Here is a 23,237-nt window from a genome sequence, read left to right on the forward strand (position 1 = left end):
TTTTGAATTCTTTTGAATTGATAATGGCTTTTTACAAGTCCAGGTTCCCTCCAATTTGACCAAACTGTTACCTATTTACTAATTATTTTTGTACTGTTCTCTTTGTTTATTTAGCATGTACTGAAAAAGCTCCTGGCCATAACAGAACTGCTTCAACAAAAACAAAACCAGTATACAAAAACTAATGATGTCAGGTAGCAGCCTTCGCCCAAGTGCAGCACTCCCAACACGGTAATTCACGTCAGTATAATGTCTCCTTTGCTCTTGCCAAAAAATAGCACACTTTTCCACATTCCAGTGATGTGTGAGCTATGCAAACAAAATCCAAGATTCTGCTGGTGAGTGTGCCAGCAGCTTTTTGTAAGCTATCTGTGCAGGATATTTGCACTTTTTCCACATACGGAATCAATCTTTACCAACTTCTGAGCCTTGGTGTACAGATCACCTTTCACACAACAAAATGCTATGACTGTATCTTGAACTTGGAAAATGTATTTTCCCTACATCCAATTGCCAAAAAAAGAACTATGAAACCAACTGACAAAAAGGATTCTGTTGACAATTGAGGATAACTGGATCACTGACTGTTCTTACTGTAACTCCTTCCTCATTAGGAATACGACCGTTTGACTGTTCATTGACTATTTGTATTTACAGTTTCCAGAGTTTGCCATTATAATAGGAACAATCTTTGCTGTATACTTTTTTAAAATACTGTGCTATTTCTCTTGCTGGAACTGTTGAAAGAAAATATATAGAATGGATCTATTGCTCATCAGCTTTATTTTTTAAACATACCACAGATTTTGTTCGAATTGTCAAAGACTGTATTTAGATCTCATGATGCTTTCGTTACATGTTTACAACAGTAAATAGTTTGAACTCAATAAATATTATTGGTCGTTGTACTGATCAAGGCATGTTCCCCATTCATCCATTGTATACATTACCAATTTATTTTGTGTTTAAAAACACCTGGAATGCTTTTGTTGAAAGTATTCATTTCCAAACTGATGTTTTTAAACAGTTCTCCATCTTTGAACTTCTGACTACTTGTTCTATCTGCTGCATATTTAGTTTGTATAGTTTTATTTGCTTCTGTATATGTATTTTTGTGAAGTATTCACAAGGGTTAAGTTAAAATAAAACCAAGGGATATCTTGAATAATTGTCTAAATCCAGCTAAGCATTTCATTATTTTCTTTCTCCTTCAGGGGCAGTTCAAATTTAGTACCAGAGCAAGGCCTAGTAAGAAAAAGACAAGTAACAATTCCTTCCCTCCTACGATGGTGTAGGAGGGGGAAGGCACACAAAAAGTAGCACATGGCAGAAAAGCCTTCTGTGGAGGCAGGTGAGCAGTGGTGTTCAACAGCCCTGTGCTCCTTTCTCTTGGTGTCAATTTCATTACTTTACTTTTCCATCACTCCTGCTTTACGGGAGTATCCCACTTGGGTTACAGGATGAAGGATAGACCAGAAGGGACATGGAGCAAAGAGGTCCAAATTCTAGCACTAGGCAATCGAGTTCTCCACCACTGATCACATTTTAATGCCACGTTTATCTTTTAAGCTGGAATAGGAAACGTCATTTACCTTTGTTGGGTGGAACTTGCAGTAACTAGTTGGGTCAATGATGAAATAAAGCCTCTAAAACTTTTAAAATGGGGCTGGGTAGGAGACTTTGCAGATATAAATGTGGACCTTGCTCAGATGCCAAAGCTTACTGACCTAAAAGACAAACAAGGTAAATTACCAACACTCCGCAGTGCTGTCTAGAGGCTAGCAGCACTGCTACATAACTTGGAATGCACTGGAAAATGGTCAACTTAAGCTTCTTCTATTCGACTTGTATAAAATCACACTTAATGAACTTCATTCCTCATTCTAAAGTGAGAAGGAACTAAAAATAAAAAACCTAAAATATAAAAAATTATTAGAAGAATATGCATATAGTAAATACTGTCCTCAAATACTGAGATGTAATTAAAATATACTCTAAATGGAAGGTGCAGCCTGGGATGCACAGACATTGAGAAAAGCTGTGTATCCATAACATTCAGATTCACGGGCTGAGTTTTGCCGAATTCCTTCAACCAGTATTCCAGAAAAAATTCAACAGACATCCATAATTTGGTTCCAAATTATGAATAAAACAGAATAGTAAAATCACAGTTAAATACCTGAATACTATTTCTATCCAACATTTATTAACACTTAATATAGGCAACCACTATTCCAATTAATCCTAGGAAACATAGGTGATTATTTTCCCCATTTGCACCTTAGGAAATTGGCACAGAAGTCTGTGGAGTTACATTTAATATCAGCTCCCTTCAATTCAAATTAAACTTCTTAAACATCTTTAATTTGAAAAATTCTTAGTAACTGTAACACCTATCTACTGGTTAACAGCAACTTAATATTTTTATCGAGACAACTATTCAAGACTGCATATTTACCAGGATGCCTGGGTGGCTTCCAATTGGTTACACGTCCCAACTTCGGCTTGCATCACGATCTTGCAGTTCATGAAGTTCAAGCCCTGCGTCAGGCTCTGTGCTGACAGCTCAAAGCTTGGATTCTGTGTCTCCCTCTCTTTCTGCCCCTCCCCTGCTCTGTCTCTCGTTCAAAAATAAACATTAAAAAAATATTAAAAAAAAATAAAAGACTGCATATTTACTTGATTTCTCTTTTAGAAACCTATTTGGTAATGTTTTCAGGTAGCTGAGGAAAACAAATACTGACTACCACTTGACAGCTGAAGCGCATTTTGTAGTTCAGTAGTAACCTACAAAAAGCTAAGTAGATCACAGTGACATTTGAGAAACCATTTATATAAAGGCTTGTAGAGAGTGAAAAACATTCCCTAGCACATTTAAAGCAGACTACTCGGTTTTTTTAACTTTTGTGCTTTTCCTTAAAAAATAGGTTTGCATATTGTAATTTGTTTTAAACAATACAGGCAAATAAATTACAGCTTTCACTACTATAGAAAGATTAATTTGATATTAGTCATGATGGGGCAAGACTATCTAAACCAGGTGCTATTCTGGCCCCTTTGAAAAGGTTTTATTTCACATAAAGCTATCCTGAAAGGGAAGAAAATTTAACTAACAAAAATAGAAAATTTACTATCTTTAATGCTTTCACGTCATTTCATTTTTAAATAAACTTAAATGCCATATAGGTTTCATCCTTCTGTTGATTAGTTAGCATTGAAAAGTCAATTTCAAATGGTTAGAGAGAATCAACCAGGTCATCGTCAGTCCATTCTTCCTAAGAAGGAAAGAAAATGTAGTAAGAATAACATTACACTGAAGCATAACATTAATGTTTACTCCCTTGCCTCCTTTTAAGAAAATGTTCTACTTTTACTCTGCTGATTATAGGAAGGTAAATAACCCAGGAAACTTTGTGGTAGTTCAATCTTAGAATAATATGGCTTGGTCTTACCAGACTACACCAATGACGAGTAAAGGTTACAACTGTGACCTTTTGCCTCCTATTAATCTATATCTAACTTATAAGGTACATTTTTTAAAAAAAAAAGGATAAGAGAAGAATCCTGGGAGAGTCAAACAGCAAAAATTTAGCATGTTCTATTTCTGCTGCCTTCCATAATCACAGGAAGAATTCGTCAAGTAACAATCATACTGCTTCACAATAGGCTAAGATAATAAGAGAATGTACATAAAGAAGGGTGCAAGAAAATGAAAATGAAGGCTTTCAAAGCCCACACCTCTCTAATACTCATGTTCTGGAATGATAAAATCTTAACAGTATGGTCAGACCAAATTATACAACAAGAGTAACTTAAAATTTACCTTTGGACAACATACCTCCTCATGTTTGGGTTTCTTTGAGACATAATCATCATCTTCATAGCCTTTCCTCTTCTTCCTATGATTGAGCAACCATCAGTAAGCAATCGAATACTGGTAACAAAAACTACAAAATAAACTAGCAAGGCTGGTAAATGGTATGTATGTATCTGCTGAAGAACAAAGCCTGCATAAATGGAAAGAGATGAACTACGACAGATAGGAAGACAGTATCTTTCAAATTAATCTTTACATTCAATGCAATTCTAACTAAAGTCCTAATAAAGCTTTTCCTGGAACCTTTCAAGTATAACTCTGATGTGTGAAAGACTGCAAAAATAGCCAAAGAATCTGAAAGAACAGTGTGGGGCCCTTGTCCCAGTTATCATCAGAACACTATATATAAGAGATATGGTAACTTAAAGTATGGGATTAGCAAGATTTAAATAGATCAACAATCAGAGCAGACAAGCAAAAAAACAACTATACATAGGAACTTAATATACAATGATATTTAACTGAGAAAAATTATGAATTTTTTAAAAAGTGACTAGCATAACATTACTGATTTTAAAAAATGAGTATTAAGATTTCTACCTCAGAATGTTCACGAATAATTCTAAATAGTTTTGACAGCTAAACAAAAAGCAAAATGTAGATTAACTTAGGGTAGGAAAAGGTTTTGAGATATAAAGGTGTAAAACAACACAAAGTAAAACAGAAGAAATCTATCACAAGGTGAAACAGAAGAAAACGGGTGTAAGATATATTTGAAAAGTATATAAAATATAAAAAGAGCTACAAATCAAGAAGATAACACCAGAAAACCACTCAAAGGTTATAAGCAAGCAATACAGAAGTAGAAATATAAATGTTGAGCACAGAAACATCAATGCCTCACAGTAATACGAGAAATGCAAATTAAAATTCCAATGTAATCACTTTTTTCACCCAGACTGATAAAAGTTAAAGATTCATACTATTAAATGTACAATATGTATGAAAACAGTAATGAAGAGAAAAAAACAAACTTCCTCATGAACACACATGCAGAGAAAATGATGGCAAAGGTAAACCACCTAGAAATTACCCCTGAGGTCACAAGTGGATTTGGGTTTTGATCTAACCTAACTTTGGTTTACCTGAATCGGCGGACTTTAATAATGACAATGTAGTTATTACTTGTGTAATGGAAAAAAGATAAAGGAGTTTATTTATAAAGAAAACAAATATTTTATCCTAACGTAATGCCTGTTAAGTGTGGTCCACGGACCAGTGCTGGTCAATCCAGGAACCATTTCCACTATGCAAGAAGATTAAGTACAGAAACTGAGTGTGTGTTTAGAAACTTTTACAGTAATTTTGTTGATTTTATGTCAGTTGAATCTAATAAAATTTAAGCTTATATTTTGTCTATTTCATTTTTCTAGTAATTTATTGCTTGCATTTTATAATGTAAGCAATATATTTGCTTGCATTTTTAAAAGCACCTCTCAAGTACTCATGGATATGCAGAATTTGCTTGACATAGTGTAAAGCAGATAGTAACTTGGGAGTAAGAGGTAGTACTCTGGCAATTCAGAATTTTGGCTTATGGGCCGGGCCATTCAGTTACCTAGCTAGAAGGGTAGATTAATAGTTCAGTGGTCTAATCCAGAGGGTGGTAAATTTTTCTTTAAATGGCCAAAAAGTAAATATTTTACACCCTGTAGGTCATACAGTCCATTTCTGTCACAACTAACCAACTCCGGCAGTAGTGTGAAAACAGCCACAGACAACATGCAAATTAACGGGTATGTCTCTGGTCCAAGACCAGTCTTTCTAAAAACAGGTAGTAGTTCACATTTGGCCTGTGGACCAGAGTTTGCCAGCCCCTTCAAAATCTATGTGGAAAGAAGATGATCAGTGCTGTAATAATTTTACTTACCAAAGTCAACATTTCTTTACTTCTCTGTAACCTCTCTTTCATTCCTATGAGTTACCACTGAAACCCAGGAGTGAAATCTACCAATTTTAAGTCCTATGCTAAGCCATGCTTTGCAATTATAGTTATGAATATAATAAAGTAGACCCATATTTAGCATGCTTCATAAATCTCCTACTACCACTGTGTACTTACACAGTTTGACTCATGTGTACCTGGATCTGAAGGCCATGGAACACTGTTCTGGTTTCTCATTATCCATTCGAGTATATTTACCAACTATAGAGATAACATCTTAGATGCATCCTTAGCTGTAAGATGCCAGGGCTCATTCCCACTAAATACTAACAAGTAAGGTAGAACCTTTGAATCAGAATGCATTCCGCAGAAAATAGAAAATAGTTTTTCCATTCTTATTATGTGTCTGGACGCCCAACTGTTCAAACTCCTGAAAGATTAGGTTTGAGTGGATCCTTCAATTTGCAAAGCATCAAGAACCTGAATTCTCTAGCTGCCACACTTAGCCTACAAATCGGTAAGATACCTTACAGGTCTTCCTTAAGTATAAAGTTTACCACTGAAAGAAAATAAGCCAACTTTCCCTACTCTACCTAATAGAAACCTGGAACAGTATACTTGTTCCCTCAGACAAGGTATCAATCAGACCTGCCAAGAACCCAAAGATTAAAAGAGCAAGAAGAGGTTCAAAGACTCCTGAGAAAGACTCTAGAGACCCCACAAGGAGTAAAAGAACGGGACAGGGCCTGCAAGCCAAAGAACACATTAGTCATAGCAGGAGAACTGTATTACGAAAACCAGACCATTACCTCGTGTTTATCCTGTTAGAAATGTCCACTCAATTAAAAAAATCCAACTTAAGAAGTAAGTCATTTTTCCCCGCGAAAGCAGTTACCAATTAAATGACTTATTTTAAGGATGAGCTAGACTTGACAATTGTCGAATAACACATCTACTTACGTAATTATGTTAAGGGCAAGCTCAGCAGAGTGACATCTCTCTAACTTCTGTTTCAGAACAGCAACTTCTTCAGATCTGGGTGGTTCATATTTTTTTACCAAGTTTCTCATACCTAAGTGGATAAAAAGATTTATAACAGATAATAAAAAGTCTTTTCCCATAAGGGAGCGGAGTACTGTCCCACCTTATAATGGGAATAACAAAACTCTTGAAATGTGATTATTATTATTATCATCAGGATTTGCATTGCTCTGCATTAAAATCCAACGAACAGCACACTTCAAGTAATTAGAGCTGTCTGCTGGTTAGCCCATATCACATACAGCACAAAAATAACCATGTTCTACATTCTAGTCAGTTTTTTTCCAAATCCCACCATGGTCACTTTCTGCTCAGGTTTAAAGCTTTATAAATCCCATGATTTAGTGAACATGCTTTGTTTCCTGCCACCAACTGTATTTATAACATTCTGTCCTACAGATGGTGGTCCATAGGTTATACTTCTTATTTACAAAGGAAATCACTATTAGATGACATCTAATTAAGGGAGGATGCTTAGTAAAATGTGTCAATGGTCCTTCACTTCAACAACATGCAGATCCTATACAATAAAGCATCGCCAAGAAAACAAAAATGTTCTCTTCAGGCTAAAAGCAAACTACTTTGTCAGTGACTTAATAATTGCAGAACGATCCTCTACCCTGGTCTGTTAATATTATTCAACTACAATAAACCTAAGAATATAAACCTCAAGATTTTTCAGGGGACTGATGAGAGATCCAGGGCTTATTACTAGCTGGCCACATGCTCAAATAGGGAGAGCTACTGGCTTATTTCATACTGCAAAGAATGGAGTGTTTTCAACTGAATACTGATGACTCCGTACCCTGAGGACAGTATCTTTGTTCCAAAAACTTATAAGATACCTTAATTATCGTTAAAGCTCTGAATGTTTTGTCAAGAGCTATCCTTCCTTCATGTTAAAATAGTGGAGTAAATTAAAGATCCTTGAGAAGAAATCAGTAATCAATTGTCAGTGTACAAGGAGCACTGTGGGTTATCTTTAAGGCCCATTTTACCCACTAAATTCCATGATCCTAATGAAGATCTCTAGCCACATCACAATTAGCTTTGGAAGTGAACCCTCTAGTGGTGTAACTGAAGACATACAGTTTTATGATTCATAAATCACAAATCCATCATTCTCAATTAAAGAGGAAAGGAAGCCCTCAATTTCAAGGAGAGAATCAAGGAATGATATTTACATGCTCTGAAGCATCTTAACTTTTAAAACATAAACAATGTAAAAAGTACACCCATTTACCCATTTCTGTGATAGCGATCTTTATGCTATTTTATTGGTTTATTATTTCAACTGCATATTTAATTAGCAAGGACAAATACCACAAAAAATTTGAGGGACAAATACAACAGACTGAATCCTAGAGCTTAGTGACCATGAGCATTCAGTGCGACATGGGCAAGAAGGAAGGACAGGGCTGGCTGATCTCTACTCAACCTTAAGACAGGGTTTCTCAACAATGGCACTCAGCAGTGTCAGTTTGGGCTAGAAAATTCTGTTATGAGGGGCAAGATTTGTTTCCCAAGCCTGCTATTCTCTCACAGTTCTGAAGCCCAGAAGTCTGAAATCAGTTTCAATGGGCCAAAATCAAAATGTCAGCTGAGCCAGGCTCCCTCTGGAGGCTCCAGGGGAAAATCCAGCTTCTGGTGGCTGCCAGCACCCCTTGGCTTGTGGCCATATCACTCCCGATTTTCAAGGCTGCCATCTCTGTGCTCTATCTTCACAATGGCTTCTCTGTCAAACGTCCATTCCTCTGCCTTTCTCTAACTAATAAAGACTCCTGTGATGCATTTATGCCCTACCTGGATATCCAAGATAATGTCCCCATCTCAAGATCCTTAACTTTAATACATCTGCAGAGACTTTATAACAACATTCACAGGTTCCAGGGATTCAGACATGGGTGTCTTTGGGGAGCCACTTTTCAGCCTAGTGAGACTATGCTGAATTATAAGACGTCTAGCAGCATTCTTACTTCTACCAAATACATGCTGGTAGCAGCCACCACCACGCCAAGAGTTCTGACACCAAAAGTGTCCCAAATAATGCAAAAATCACACCCATGGCTTCTGTAACACCAACGTGACTAGCAAATGACATGTATAAACTAGTTAGAGCTGATTACAAAACAGAACACCAAATTTAAGTATTATCTTTGATTTGGTTCCATTTAGATCTTTTTCTGTGCCTACCACATATCTGTGCACACTTGAAAAGGTCTGTTTTGAGTCTTAACCCTCTCTGAATCTTATATTTTCACTCTCCTATTAAGTCTATATGTGTGAAAAGTACTTCCTTTAGGGTACCTTCTATTTGTTCTCCACCAATGTATCATGCCTCCATGATATATTAATTCAATGAAAGTAAATCTAAACAATAATCTATGTCTCAAGTTAAATATCAAGATAATATTTATTTAGAAAGCAACTTTGTAACAGAAGAACATTTTATAAAAGTTGTTTCACTTACTTTTCATTATATCTAGTAACTGTGACAAGCAAGTTCTATTCTCTTTCAACATCAGACTTTCTGATAAATAACTGGTAAAGAACAGAAAAAAAGTTTTAATCTATTGAACACATACAGCATCTTGAGTAATATGGCATCATAAATTAGTTTCCTCCACATTCATTTCATCAAGGTCAATTTTAAAATTTACTTTAAAAGTATTAAATAACAAAACTTTGAACACAGAACTATAATCTATAACTATTAGTCTTAAAAATTTAATACCACTCAGTTTAAAGGGTGTTTAATGTTAAGACTAATTTGTCTAAATTTTGTAATATATATGCTTTCAGAGAAAAAATGATATGCAAATAACATTAAAAGTATCGATTATCATTATGGTTAAGTGCTTAATATACAAACCCTATGAATCTAACTTCGTTTGACAGGTGACCAATCTGAGTCAGAGGCACAGACAGGTCATGACTTTGTAACTTGCCCAAAGTTATAAAGATAGGAAGAAGGAGAGCTGGAGCCTGGCACTAGGAAGGCTTCTCTCTCCCCTTAGTATCAAGTGAACTCTTCTTGGTACTAACAGGTATTCAAACCAGTTAAGAATATCAACTTATGCTTTACAAATCTTTTGTATCATATCTGCAAAGAGTCCAAATCAAAAGTGTTAATACTTTTCTATAAGTGGATGTAAAGCCCAATTACCTTTCTCAGAACCAATGACAGCAGCATGAAAATACAATGTCTACATTCAAATATTTAGTTATTCTGAGCTTGATCTATAATTGATAAAAGCCCAAGTGAACAGATTCTCGAGGTGTAAGTAATCTTTCAAACACAAGTGCAAAATAATTATTAATTCCTCTGAAAAATAGTGAAATGAATAAACGGTGAAATACAATTACAACAAAAGAAAGACAATTAAGAAATTTTGTTGCTATCTTTTAAACTATACAGATTATTTACAGGTTATTATGTAAGTCTGACAACTAAGGTTGATATTACAACTTCATCATCTATGATGGGAATTAATTTTAGATATAAAAATGCATTTCTGGTTATCAGTAATACTACCAGTTTTTTCCTTTTCCTTTTCCTTTTAGACATGTATAAACTAGTTAGAGCTGATTACAAAACAGAACACCAAATTTAAGTATTATCTTTGATTTGGTTCCATTTAGATCTTTTTCTGTGCCTACCACATATCTGTGCACACTTGAAAAGGTCTGTTTTGAGTCTTAACCCTCTCTGAATCTTATATTTTCACTCTCCTATTAAGTCTATATGTGTGATAAAACCCCTCATACTTTTGGCATCTTCATTTGTTTCATTTCATTCTTCCTTTCCTTTCCACCCCTGAATCATAAGGGTGATACATTTGGTTCTAAGAGATAGCTGACCAGACCATTTGCTTCTATGAAGCTTTAAATTAGCAACTCGATCTCAATCCTGAATTAGAATTTTAGTATTTTGATGAAAAAAAAAATCAGTAAAAGAAGAAAACTCAGAACTAACAAGAGAACATCCTAGGAGTAATAATCTAAAGCATCATCCAGAATGTAACAGCACAAGGGCTTTCCCTTTTTGAAAACAGCAATAAATGTAAAGGCAACTCCAACATATCCCCAAAGTTTGCAAAGTAAATGAGAACTTAAAAGTGATTTGAAAATATTTTCTCAAAGTAAAAAAAAAAAAAAAAAAATGCCCACATGTTTATATTCCCTGGGAAATTCAAAAGTGTATTTAATTTACAAAGAGCCCAAATTACCACAATTTCAGTTTTGGCTATCTGAAATTATAACTACACTTTCAAGGTGACATAAACTCTCATTTGGACTTTAGGATGCTTCATGCCTCTTCATCTACTTGAGGAAAAACAGAAAAATCTCACCATTGGAGAATCTGCATATATACTGCATAAGATACGATGCTTAAACAAATTAATCAAACATTTGGTTAGCGGAATTGTGGAAAAGAGGCTTTCTCCTCTTCGAGGCTTGGAAGCTCCACACCTAATCTCCAAAGACATCAATTATCTGTGGCTGTCTTTCCTAACAAGAACAAGGATTTAGAGCTTTGTTCATGTTAACAGCACAGTGCATAGTATATAGGAGGCGCTCAGAAAAAGTTTTGCTTAAATAAGTGGAGGTATAGATTACTTTGGGATTAAATGTTTAGATTTATGCACATTTGGTGAGCTGTGTTTGTGGAGGCATAACAAAAACCTAAGCCCACAATCCCTTATCTTGGATTTGTTTTGAAATACATAAACTGTTCATGTTTTGGAAAGGGAACCTGGTGAATACTCCATGAAATGTGAAACAGTCCAGTGATGTCTGTGGAAGGATACCTGTTATCCGTGACACTCATATTTGTGTAAGGAAACATATACATACTCCCATTAATTTGAATAAAGATGAAATCACATCTGTTCATGTCTGCTGCCACCATTATCAAGAGATTTTGAAATTATGGATGAGGGGCTTATAAACGTGTAGAACAGTTTACGTTCAGAAAGTCTGATCATCTTTCCTCCTCAGCTTTTTCCAGGAATAAAATCAGGCAGAACTTCAAAGGCCACAGAGAAATTATTATAAAAATTTACAAAGTCTAATTTGCTACTAGCCTGTGCTTAAGTTACAAATCAATATGACAATAATGCTTAATTAATCTGTGCATAAGACTTTGTTGTAAAGAATCAAGTAAACTTAATTCAGGGAAAGTGCTTATCGCAAAGCCAAGTTCACAATGGGCATTTATGTATCAGCTATCTATAGCTCAAGTGCAATTCACTCGGACATTCCCTCAAGTGTTATTCATTCCCCAGTTCTTTCCTGAATTCCACATGCCACACACGCTCCACAGCAGGAGATAAATGATAAACCAAGGCAGATTATTTGCTGTGTACATGCTGCTTACCAGTTTACAAAACTTGTCCTATACTGAGAGCTAAGCTTTCGAGGATCACCGGATTTACTTCTACTTTAGTCATAAAATGGATCCTCTCAGCTCTAAGATACTCAATCTTTAAAGATTTCCTGAAAAGGTGATTTCATTTCCATTCTCAGTTGCCTTCACCAACCCTCCCAACCATAGTAGATATAAAGGACTATAGTCACAAAGTGAATTAATTTCACTTAAAAACTCAGTCTCCAAGGAAGGAATAAACTGACTCAGCAAAGTTAAAACACAGATCAGTACCTTTCCATAGTAATTCCTGCTCGAGATGCACTAGATAAAATGGCAGTCAGGGCAATTTGGGAAGGTGTGTATAAAAGGTAAGCATCTGTTAATGCAATTCTATTAAGAAAGTCATCGGCTGTTTTCCTCAACATCTCTGGATTCTCCATCATGGGGTAGCGAGTCTAGAAAGGAAGTTTGTAAATATTATCACTTCTGAGATTTAATGCACTAATAACAGTTCAAAAATATTTATATTAACAACATAATGCTTAATAGAGGATTCTTTTATTTATGAAATTAACACCCGAGCTTAATTGTTCCATGTAAGATTGTTTTGTATGCAGCGCCAGAATGTACCAAAAGTGTAGTCATTAAATTCTGCATGTTTTAAGAATGTGCTTTTCCTCAGGGGCTTCCACACTTTTTTTTTTAATCACAACCCATAACAAGAAATACATGCTTTAAGATAATTTATCTAAACTTCCTAGTATAGTACTTGGCACTATGCCGATTTATGTTAATCCCTCTCTTTGTCCTTTTCCACCTGAAGAGGAAGGGGAAGAGAGGTTTGAAGTTGACCTAGGAAATACACAGTCCAAGGTAAACGCTTCTCAAGGCAAACCAGATGATTCAGCTACAAGGCCTTTTAGGAATCAAAGCACTACCTCATCTTGATTTGAAATTCCTGCTACTTAAAGTTTAGTTTTGGGAAGAAGTCAATGGAAATGGATCTTGCTTTGATTACAGAATGCTTTTTAGAATATGCCCAAGAAATATGGACGATCTAATATTTGCTAAAAACTCTTCTTATACTTAAGATGAACTCTAAATCCTAAATCAAATCAGGTCTATTTCAAATATCTACATCAAGTACCAAAGCAGTAAGAAATTTCTTCTATACCCTCAACAAAATATCCAGAGTCATTTGTACCATCACACCCACATCTTACCATTCTGAAATGCCTGACCGCTGGTATGACAAAAGAAGACATTCCACTCTGGCCACAGTGCTCCTTTTCCCAATATATTTGCTCAATTACTTCACAGCCATTCTCTGACTTCCTCCCCAGAACCTCTGGTCCCTTATCCCGCTGTTTGCTCCTACTCACCACTGGTCCTCATTTCCCTCCAGAATTTCCTGCCCCAATATGCTGTCAACATATGTATACTATACCCCGATTTCTGAGTGTTGCTACAGAAAACAATACCACCAAGCGTCTTGTAATATTACTATAAATTCAAGTTCACTGACTCAGCAGGGCTTTTAACAATTATGTTCCACAGAAAATTTGTTCTCTCATTTTTCAGCAACTGTGTTCAACGTTTTCCACCTGTCTCAATGTCTTTGGTAATTTTCTGAAACTCCAACACTCTCTGTAAATGATCTCGGCTTTTAAGAGAGACACTCTTATTTCCTGTCAGCACTAGTCCCCCAGGCGTAACACTGTCCTCAACCCATATTTCCCTCTTTCCGTCTGTTAATATAAAAGACCTAGTATTCTCTCAAGGTCAACTCTACTTTGCTTTGAATCCCATGCCAACTACTTCTACCGTACTCCAAAGGAAACCTGAGCTACTTACTTTTCACTCCTTCCTTTAAGCTTTTTCTCACTGCTCACTGTCCTCATCAGTTTCTTCCACAAAGCAAAACACACACAAAAAAAATCGTCTCTCTCATCTCTTTTTAGGAGTTCCCCCATCTTCTCATTCATCTTTTTCCACTTCAAAGACAAGCTGTTTAATCCATGTTACACCTACTTGCTTGCTCACCTTCTATGTATTCCCCACTGGTTCCAGCCTGCTTTCTTTCTCCACACTCAACGGAGACTACTTTCACAAAAATCACAAATGGCCCTTCTGGCACTAAATCCAGCCAACACTATCCTTGTTCTTTTACTTTGCCTGAATTCTGAACACGCCTGGAAAGGAGCCTGTGCTCATCTTCTAAAAGTACTCTTCTTCCCTTCAGTTCTCCAAAAAGTGCTATCTCTCTGAATATTCTTCAGTCTCCTTACTAGCATCTTATATTTCTCCAACTACTCTTTAAATGGTCCTTACGGCCAAACCACTTTAAATTTTCCAAGAGCAACACCACCTATATCCATTCTGATTTAGCCTAGCCATGTGCTCTCATCTCCAGACACACGTGATGTCTTGCAGCTATTAAAAGTTATGTCCTCAACCAGATTTATCAATCAACCCCCACCCCTCCACCATCCACAAATCTCTCCTATGCCAGTGTTTCCTATATCAGGAAGCAAACCACCATCTACCTATATCCTTAGGCCATAAACCTGGGGTTCCTCCTCTGTTCTCAATCTCTATTATGAAATCAATCCCCAAGCTCTAGTGATTCCGCCAGGATTCTGTCCAGGAAGCTCTCTCTGTATCCACTGCCACTATCAGAGTCAAACCAACCACCATCTTTTGCTGGCCTACTTTAACAGTATCTGATTGATACCCCTTCATCCGTTCTAATCCATTCTCCACACTCTGCCTGACGCGTGCATATGTGCAATAAATGTATGATGCAGACTGATGCAAGGGCTTGCCAACAGGACTTTTTTATTAACTGCAAACTTCATCATGCAAATCCCCAGACTTAAGCCTTACAACGGTTTCCCACCACTCTACTCAAAATCCTTAGTACCACCTCCACAGTAGAGACTCTACCTCCCACTCAGGCAGCACTCTGTGGCAGTCTTCCCCCTCTATCTCTAAGTTCTGTTTAGGTTCTTTAGTGCACCATGGTTTCTTAGATCTGGGCCTTTGACCAAAGAAGTCTTTCTGACTAGGATGTTCTTTTACCTAATTCCTACTCTTGCTCTGAAATTTCACTCTAAATGACACTTTCTTAGAACTGTCTTCCTTTCTCTCAACCTGCTATCTCATTCTAAGGTATCCTGTATTTTTCCATCTGTAACAATGAGCATACTGAATATATGACTGTCTTTCCCATTAGACTCTAAGGCCTCTAATAGTTGAGGGCGTTCCTGTCTTCATCCTCAAGAACAGTGTTTTGGCATATGGAAAGTGCCCAAATTTTGCCACTCAATTGAGATGAATGAACCAGTTTTTTACTTCCATTTTGACTTCACTCCCACTTTTCAAGTCCTCTGTGAGGGCAAAAACAAAATAGCTTAAGATGCTTTTGCGCATGTTTATCTACTTCTATTTTTGATGTGTATATATTGATTCAAGTTCACAATGCACTAAAACTAGAAATCACTTAGCAATCTTCTAGTTTAAAATTAAGATTTTTTTGTGGTTCTTTAAATCAGATCCATGACAGTATACTCCAGAGTTAGGAGACTTAAGTTCAAAAGCATTATTCTAAATTGACAATAGTCCTCATTATAGTTCTTTGACCAATATTTGCAGATCTACGAAATAAAAAGCTCTATAAGTGCAGCCCAACAATCTGAGTTAACAAGCCTTTCAGGTGACACTCAACTTTGAGAACTAATGATGTGGAAGTCCACGCTAAACTCATGTTTCGGATGAGCTCATGTTTTAACAATCAGGATGAATATAAATTATAACAAGATTTCAGATTCTTCTGGTTCAAGAACTATATCAAAGGTGTACACTCTACTAGTTTACCTTTTATATCAGTAAGATTACCTTTAAATCAATGAGAAAGCCCTCAAATGGTCTATAAGGATTGTGGACAATAAGGTGGAAATTCAGTTGTTGTATAAGAAGTAGTTCGTATTCCAAAATCTGTTCGAGTGCCTTCTCCTGTCCAAGAGGACTCTCCCGCAGATTTCCAACAAACTGTGGACTAGATACATTGAATTCATCTACTTTGCAGGCCAAAAATGCACAAGTGAGCCTAGAGGAAAAAACAAAGGGAAGGGAATGGTATCTGTACAAACTTTGAGAAATACCTGAATATTTTATTTCTAAAAATAGGTTCTAAAAATGCATAATATTAATAAGTGACTACGCTAAATATTGCAAGAAATTTATTTAAAAAAAAGAGAAAAAGAAAGTTTCCTGTTCAAACTTTTTATCCATTAGGAGACTATAAAATTAGGTTGAACTGTATAATCTTGCCACAGCATTTAACCATTATTGACTACTATTACTGGCAGTTTTGTACAGTTCAACATAAATATCTAGAAAAATAACTGAAGAATAAAAGTACTCTGAATCGTGAAATGTAGATGAAAGAACACAACAGTACACAGAGGTGTACCTGGGAAGGTAGGTTAAAAGAACACTGGAAGGCCATCAGTGATGTCTCTGAAAGCATTTCAATAGGGATTATTACCTCAGGAACTAACCTATGAAACTCTCATGGCTAGTACCATAAATTTCAGGTAAGAAACTAGTAAACAAATTACCACAAAAATCAAAATTCGAAGTAACAAGGGCCTGACCTAGACTAGTAGAAATGGAAATGAAAAAGACAGAAAATAAACAGGGACAATGTCACTGACAGCAAACCCTTTGATGAGTCTCACGCTAACTTCATCCTTATGTTTAAGGGACCTTTATTAAATTGAAGTGAATATGGAGCTACAAGACTTGTAAACTAACTGATGTACAAAGACAGGAGGTACCACAAAGGATTCTCATTGGAGCAACAGGGAGAAGAAAGGTGCCACTAACAGAAAGAGATATTAGCGAAGTTAGTTTGAGAAAAACAGAATTTAAATTTGGACAAGCTGAAGTTCAGATGACATCAGTATTACAGGGAGAAAGTACTGTGGATATATGACAAGTATAAGGATAGTGGAAATTCAAAACAGAATACAAGTCTAAATTATCATTACGAAGTCATTTTTTCCACAAATAGTATAAAAGACTTCTTAAATGAAAATCAATAAAGTAGAATTATACTCACATTATAATCCGGGGGTGATATTCCATTACTGAATTATTAAGATAAAAACGCTTGAAATACATACAAGCTGTACCCTAAGATTAAAAATACATACATTATCAGAATCCACTCACACATACATGTTGTTTCATTAAAAGTTTTAAAAAATTTACTTATGCAAAGGTTTCTTTAAAAAAGTTACCCATGCAGAGGCGCCTGGGTGGCTCAGCCAGTTAAGCCTGACTGCAGCTCAGGTCATGATCTCACAATTTGTGAGTTCGAGCCCCACATCGGACTCTGTGCTGACAGCTCGGAGGCTGGAGCCTGCTTTGGATTCTGTGTCTCCCTCTGTCTGCCCTGCCCCAACTCATGCTCTCTCAAAAATAAATAAATGTTAAAAAAAAAAAAAAAAAGTTACCCATACAAAATACCAAAACTTCTTAATTCTTCTTTAATCCTATAAATTGTGACGAATTACTATAGAAATGCCACAGCCAAAAGACCCTTTGTTGTTCCTCCTCACACACCCTGGGTTATCTTTCCTATGGGCACTAACTTAATTTCAAAAAGTCTGTATTTATCATTTTTTTAAGTTTATTTATTTTGAGAGAGAGAGAGAGAATGAGACTGAGATGAGACAGTGCACGCACAAGCAGGAGAGGGACAGAAACAGAATCCCAAGCAGGTTCTGCATTGTCAGCGTGGAGTCCGATGTGTGGCTCGAACTCACGAACCGTGAGATTATGACCTGAGCTGAAATCAAGACTCGGACACCTGACTGAGTCACCCAGGCACCCTGTGTGTATTTATTTTAGACTTGAGAATAACAAAGCCACCTAGATTAGAAGAAACCAAGAAAAACACACAAATATTCACAGCTTAAATCAGTCTTGTCAAAACATTGACAGAATTAACACAGTTGGGGCAATAAACCTTCTCTCTAAATCCGCTCTGGGTCTGTGTGATAGATTCATGATCATGTTGCCAAACTAAACAGAAGAGGCACCTACCAATTACTGACCATATCCCATTTCCCAGACTCTGTGCCAAGCACCAATCTATTATCTTTTTTATTCCTTACAACAGCTTGGTGAAGTATTGCCATCTCCACTTTATAGAAAAGGAAAATGACTACCAGTGAGGTTAATGGTCTTGTACCAGGTCACACATCCGATGAGCAATAGGGGTGGATTCACCTAAGACCTGCCTGTACTTTTAACCACTATGCAATTCGGCTAGAACCAACAAGATAAACACGTATCTATTTTTAGATAGGAAAAAAAACAAAAAACAAAAAAAACCTTTTCTTTTAAATATTTTAAAAGTTTAACTTTGTCGTTTTATGTGAAACAACAATAAAACTTATCAGTTATAAATAAGCATGTTATAAAAAGACATTCCACGGGGCGCCTGGGTGGTGCAGTCGGTTAAGCGTCCGACTTCAGCCAGGTCACGATCTCGTGGTCCGTGAGTTCGAGCCCCGCGTCAGGCTCTGGGCTGATGGCTCAGAGCCTGGAGCCTGTTTCCGATTCTGTGTCTCCCTCTCTCTCTGCCCCTCCCCCGTTCATGCTCTGTCTCTCTCTGTCCCAAAAATAAATAAATGTTGAAAAAAAAATAAAAAAATAAAAAAAAGACATTCCACAAATAAGTTTATTCAAGAATTCAGTTTCTTCATCTGAAAAGATCACATAAACCTACTGCCTTATGTTATAGCACTTTTATCAGAAAATAACAGAACCAAATCTGGAGACAGAATCCAATCAAGGCCATCTGATATTCTTCATAAATCTTTTATCTCTCAGATGAAGATCAGGTGAACTTAAAAAAAAAAAAAAAAATCACGAGTACTTTTGAACTTGGTATTTCCAATATACTTCAATTTATATTCAACTTTGAAAATGGAGATTATTTCCGGGGCACTTTGAGTAGCTCAGTTGGTTAAGCATCCAACTTTTGATTTCATGGTTCATGAGATGGAGCCCCGTGTCCAATGTGCTGTCAGCACAGAGCCTGCTTGGGATTCTGTCTCTCCCCCTCTTTTTGCCCCTCATTCGCTCGCAAGCTTTCTCTCAAAATAAATAAATATTAAAAAAAAAAAAAAAAGGAGATTGTTTCCTGGGGGGTTATTCTCTATTGAGTCATAAGTTATTCACTCTATATAACTTTGAAACTTAAGATAGACTTTCACTCAAGACAGACTTTCATATTTGATCTTCACAACAAACTGGCAAGAGAATTATGAAAAAATATTTTATACTCCTTTTTTTCTTTCAGCTTTTCAACCTCAGCTGATGTTCAATAAACAAGAATACATTCTAAAGGAACAATTACAAGGACAGTGCATGTAAATCCATATAGCCAAAAAGTCTGAACTACTTGTTTCTCACCATTACCATACCACAGTAAACACACACACACACACACACACACACACACACACACACACACACACGGAGTTCTTAGAACCAGACATCGGAAACAACCACAAGACAATTTTTTACCAAAAGATCAATCTCCAGCTTCTCCTAATCAAGGCTTAACAACTTCTTATGGCATGAGTTTTAGCCGGTGCATCTGATTACAAATGATGAACGAATGCATTATTTCAAACGTGTGACAGACTTAAAAAGGCACTAGTCTGTGTTCTACTCCCAGCTCTATTGCTCGTTAGTTGAGAACCTGGAAAATTATTTAATCTTTTCTTTCTCTCTAAGATGAGGATGTCGTGACCTGTCTAGAAGATCTCAAAATTCTTCCAACAATGAAATGCGACCTGAAATACTTTGTAAGAAACAATACAGAAATTCCTAAATTAAGGAGTTTATCAAAAAATAACACAGAGTGACAGAAATGTGAATACATAAATTACATATTTATATAACTAAAGTGCATTTTTGACTACAGCGGATGGAGAACTGAGTTACACATTTAGAAGAGTCCTGATTTCAGAAGTCAGCTAAAGGACATTATACTTCATCAGTATCATAACTTACCACAACAGACCGTGGCATTGCTGGCTTAAACACTGAACAGAATTCTAATAATCTCTTCTCATAGTATTTGCAGAGCATCATTTCTTCGTGAGGCTCAAGAAAGACTGGATCGTTTGGAAGAACCTTTAGATCAAAAGTTACAGCAAAAGTTCAATGAATTCAATAATCTTAAAATACTATTCTCTATCCAGATTAAATTTAGTTTTCATCTTCAACCAAAGGGAAATATACCACATCACTGTTTTTCTTTATAGAGCTACCAATTATTCCACAAAATAGCTTTAGTAAAATATTTGATAAACTGAACTATACCATCATTTCACAATTTTTCAGAATGTCAGCTGGATAGTGGTTTCTTCAGAGAAAAAAGAATGATGAGTGTGTGTGTGCATATGCTCACAAGTTTGACATCAATTACAAATCAAAAAGAAGATACACACTGTCATTGGTTGGAGAGCTCTCAACGTCCCTTTCTCAGTCATTAAGTCACACAGTTGAGGTAAAAATCAGTAAGTGTCTCAAGGACGATTCTCACCCTTAAAACATTACCTCCTAACTGTCTTTATACACTCTTCTACAGAATACACTAGATGGTTAATAATATAACACTTTTACAACAAATATCCACTAGGTAGTGTTACTGGTTTAATTATGACTACCAAAAAAGGGTATGTTGAAGTCCTAACCCCCCAGTACCTCAGAATGTGACCTTATCTGGAAACGTTCTCTGCAGATGTAATTAGTTAAGACGAGGTCATACTGAAGTACAGTGGGCTCCTAATCCGATACGACTGGTATCCTCATAAAAAGAACATGCCAAGATACACTATGTAGAGAGAGACAGAAAGCGAAGTTACATTGTCACAAGCAAAGGAATACCTAGGATTATCAGAAGCTGCAAGAGCAAAGATCCTGCCCCAGAGACCTACAGACAGCATGGTCTGACAACTTTATCCCAGACTTCTAGCCTCCAGAACTGTGAAACAATAAACTTCTGTTGTTTTAAGCCACCCAGTTTGTGCTAATTTTTTAGGGTAGCCCTAGGAAACTATCACAGATTCTAATTTTACAGAGGTAGTATGGCATTGTGGTTTAGAGCAGAAATTCCGGAACTAGACTCCTTGGGTTCAAATCTTGGCTCTGCCACAATGTAGCCCTGAAAAGTCACTCAACCACTCTATACTTCAGTTTCCTCAGCTGGAAAGCAAGGATAATAGCAGTATCCACTTCACAGGATAGTTATGAGGATTACAGGAACTCACTAAATGCTGAGAATAGTGCCTGGTACATACACAGCGTGGTATGTACTACTTTGCGTAGTACAAAAATTAAGCAGTATGAATCAGAAGTGAACTAAACGGAAAAGTACCTGAGTACCAAAAGGTCTGAAACATGGAATATTTGGAGGGAAGCTTGTACTAGAATAGGTGGTGCAATTTATGAAAAAAGATTAAACCGGCGTGAGTTATAAGAGAAAGGATTTGGCTGGCAGGCCCAAAGTCTAAACCATCCTCAATTGGTTTGTGCTAACCCGTCTCCTGTTTCCCCGCGTCCACCCTGTCCCCGAACCCGCCCAATACATTCACCACCAGGTTTCCTGAGGTCTCTTTCTAAAACAGAATCTGAAAGGTTAATTCCCCGTTTAAATTTTCAAAGGTTCCCCATCTCATCATCATAAACTCAAACTCCTCACTTCAGCTGGCAAGTTTCTGCACCTGTTCAGACCTTCCGCGACACAGGACCCTGAGCATTCCAAGGCCCCGTCCGGCAACTTTCGACCTCCCACTTTGCACCTGTGGCTCTGTCCGCGCGGAACTTCCTTTCCCATCTTCTCTGCATTAACTAGTGGGGAAAGCCTTCCCTGACATGGCCTCTTAACAAACGAAAGGCTCTGCTCCCGCACTACGTTAGCTTCCTACAAAGACCTTCCTTCGCCATGTTACTGATTACTCACCTGCCATTCGACTACGTTAAGGGCGTAGTTCGTCTCCTCAGCCTAAACACCTGGCAAGGTACCCGTCCGTTCGTTAAATAAACGCCCCGCGCGCCAGAGACGCACGGGCGGGGGGAGGGGACGGAGGTGTGCAGGGGCCCCAGGGAAGGCAGGGTGGACAAGGGAGGGCGGGCAGCAGCTGCTCAAGAGTTTAGAAGCGAGGGCAGGGGACCGGCCGCCGGGATCCTCACCTTCCCGTTGGCGACCGCTTTGCATTTGAATTTACGGTTGGCGTCCGCCCGCAGTCGTGCTAGCTGCTCCTCACTGGCGAAAGTCCAGTGGCGCTTCTGGCTACTGTTGTGGTACATAGTGAAATCCCAGAGCAGGGCCAGGAAGTCTGGAGAAAAAGACCCCAAACGCCACAACACGGCGGTGGGAGATCACCTAAACCCTGACCACTAACCCGCCGAAGCCGAGCGCGTCAGTTCGGCGGGCGCCGGCGCGTTGACGTTACGATCACGTGGTACCTCCGTCCGCAGTCGCGTTTCCGGAGCGGACTAAGAGGAGAACACCCCGCGGGTCCCTCCGGCAGGCGCCTGACAGACAAGTGGGCGGAGCCTACGGATACGCTCCTCCTATCTGTGAGCTTAGCCTCTAAGCTCCGCCCCTTCCCGACAAAATTTAAAGGAGAAGCGACAGGCGGGTGTGGAAAACCAGACGGAAGTTCCATGTAGAGGCCAACATGAACAATTCACAGGGGGAATAAGTGGACAAAGGGACCCGGGAAAGTGTCAACTTTTAAATAGGGTACATGAGGAGGTGACATCTGAGCAAAGACTTGAAAGACTTGAGGGAGTATGCCTATCCGTCACGCGGGGGATGATCTTGAGGCAGATAGAACAAAGTCCTAAGACAGCAGCATTCCTGAGTCTTAAAAAGGCTGTGCCAGGAACATTACAAAAAAAACGGCCTCAGAGAGCATGGAACATGGTTGAAAAGCTACAAGCGGTGCATATATATTGTTCCTTACTGT

General features: G+C 37.6%; 2 protein-coding genes and 1 long non-coding RNA gene across 4 annotated transcripts in view; 1 reads left to right on the forward strand and 2 right to left on the reverse strand.

The window, feature by feature from the left end:
- RASA1 (RAS p21 protein activator 1) overlaps window positions 1-913 on the forward strand; it is a 113,885-nt gene extending 112,972 nt beyond the window's left edge. The window contains exon 25 of the mRNA XM_047088795.1: window positions 115-913. Coding sequence (XP_046944751.1) covers window positions 115-198 — 84 coding nt within the window. The 3' untranslated portion in view covers window positions 199-913. The remainder of the gene's footprint in view (window positions 1-114) is intronic.
- Window positions 781-2,586, reverse strand: LOC124518832 (uncharacterized). Its single transcript, XR_006963860.1, has 2 exons — window positions 2,459-2,586; window positions 781-1,727 (listed from the first exon to the last, which is right to left on the reverse strand). It is a non-coding gene; the product is annotated as an uncharacterized LOC124518832 (long non-coding RNA).
- Window positions 2,587-3,121: 535 nt separating this feature from the next.
- Window positions 3,122-22,675, reverse strand: CCNH (cyclin H). Of its 2 annotated transcripts, none has more exons than XM_047088797.1 (9): window positions 22,456-22,675; window positions 20,272-20,394; window positions 17,300-17,373; window positions 16,072-16,282; window positions 12,466-12,629; window positions 9,274-9,344; window positions 6,723-6,834; window positions 3,839-3,899; window positions 3,122-3,275 (listed from the first exon to the last, which is right to left on the reverse strand). In XM_047088797.1, the coding sequence occupies exons 1-9, from the start codon at window positions 22,570-22,572 to the stop codon at window positions 3,237-3,239; spliced, it is 972 nt and encodes a 323-aa protein (XP_046944753.1). In that variant the 5' UTR covers window positions 22,573-22,675; the 3' UTR covers window positions 3,122-3,236. The 2 variants fall into 2 exon arrangements, with proteins under 2 accessions (XP_046944753.1, XP_046944752.1); XM_047088796.1 differs by having other exon boundaries at window positions 3,824-3,899.
- Window positions 22,676-23,237: the final 562 nt, after the last annotated feature.

The sequence above is a fragment of the Lynx rufus genome, unplaced genomic scaffold (assembly GCF_022079265.1).
Source record: "Lynx rufus isolate CCGP_SWC_20201006 ecotype Redwood Valley unplaced genomic scaffold, mLynRuf1.p SCAF_1, whole genome shotgun sequence".
Classification (NCBI taxonomy): Eukaryota; Metazoa; Chordata; class Mammalia; order Carnivora; family Felidae; genus Lynx; species Lynx rufus.

Bases quoted from the DNA above. Each gene is read 5' to 3' on its own strand.
- CCNH (XM_047088796.1), bottom strand. From the start codon at position 22,572: ATGTACCACAACAGTAGCCAGAAGCGCCACTGGACTTTCGCCAGTGAG. The intron at 9,345-12,465 runs GTACTGATCTGT...GTTCTTTACCAG, and splicing joins GCAGGAATTACTATGGAAAG to TTATTTATCAGAAAGTCTGA. The intron at 3,900-6,722 runs GTAAGTAGATGT...GCTCAATCATAG, and splicing joins CTTGCCCTTAACATAATTAC to GAAGAAGAGGAAAGGCTATG.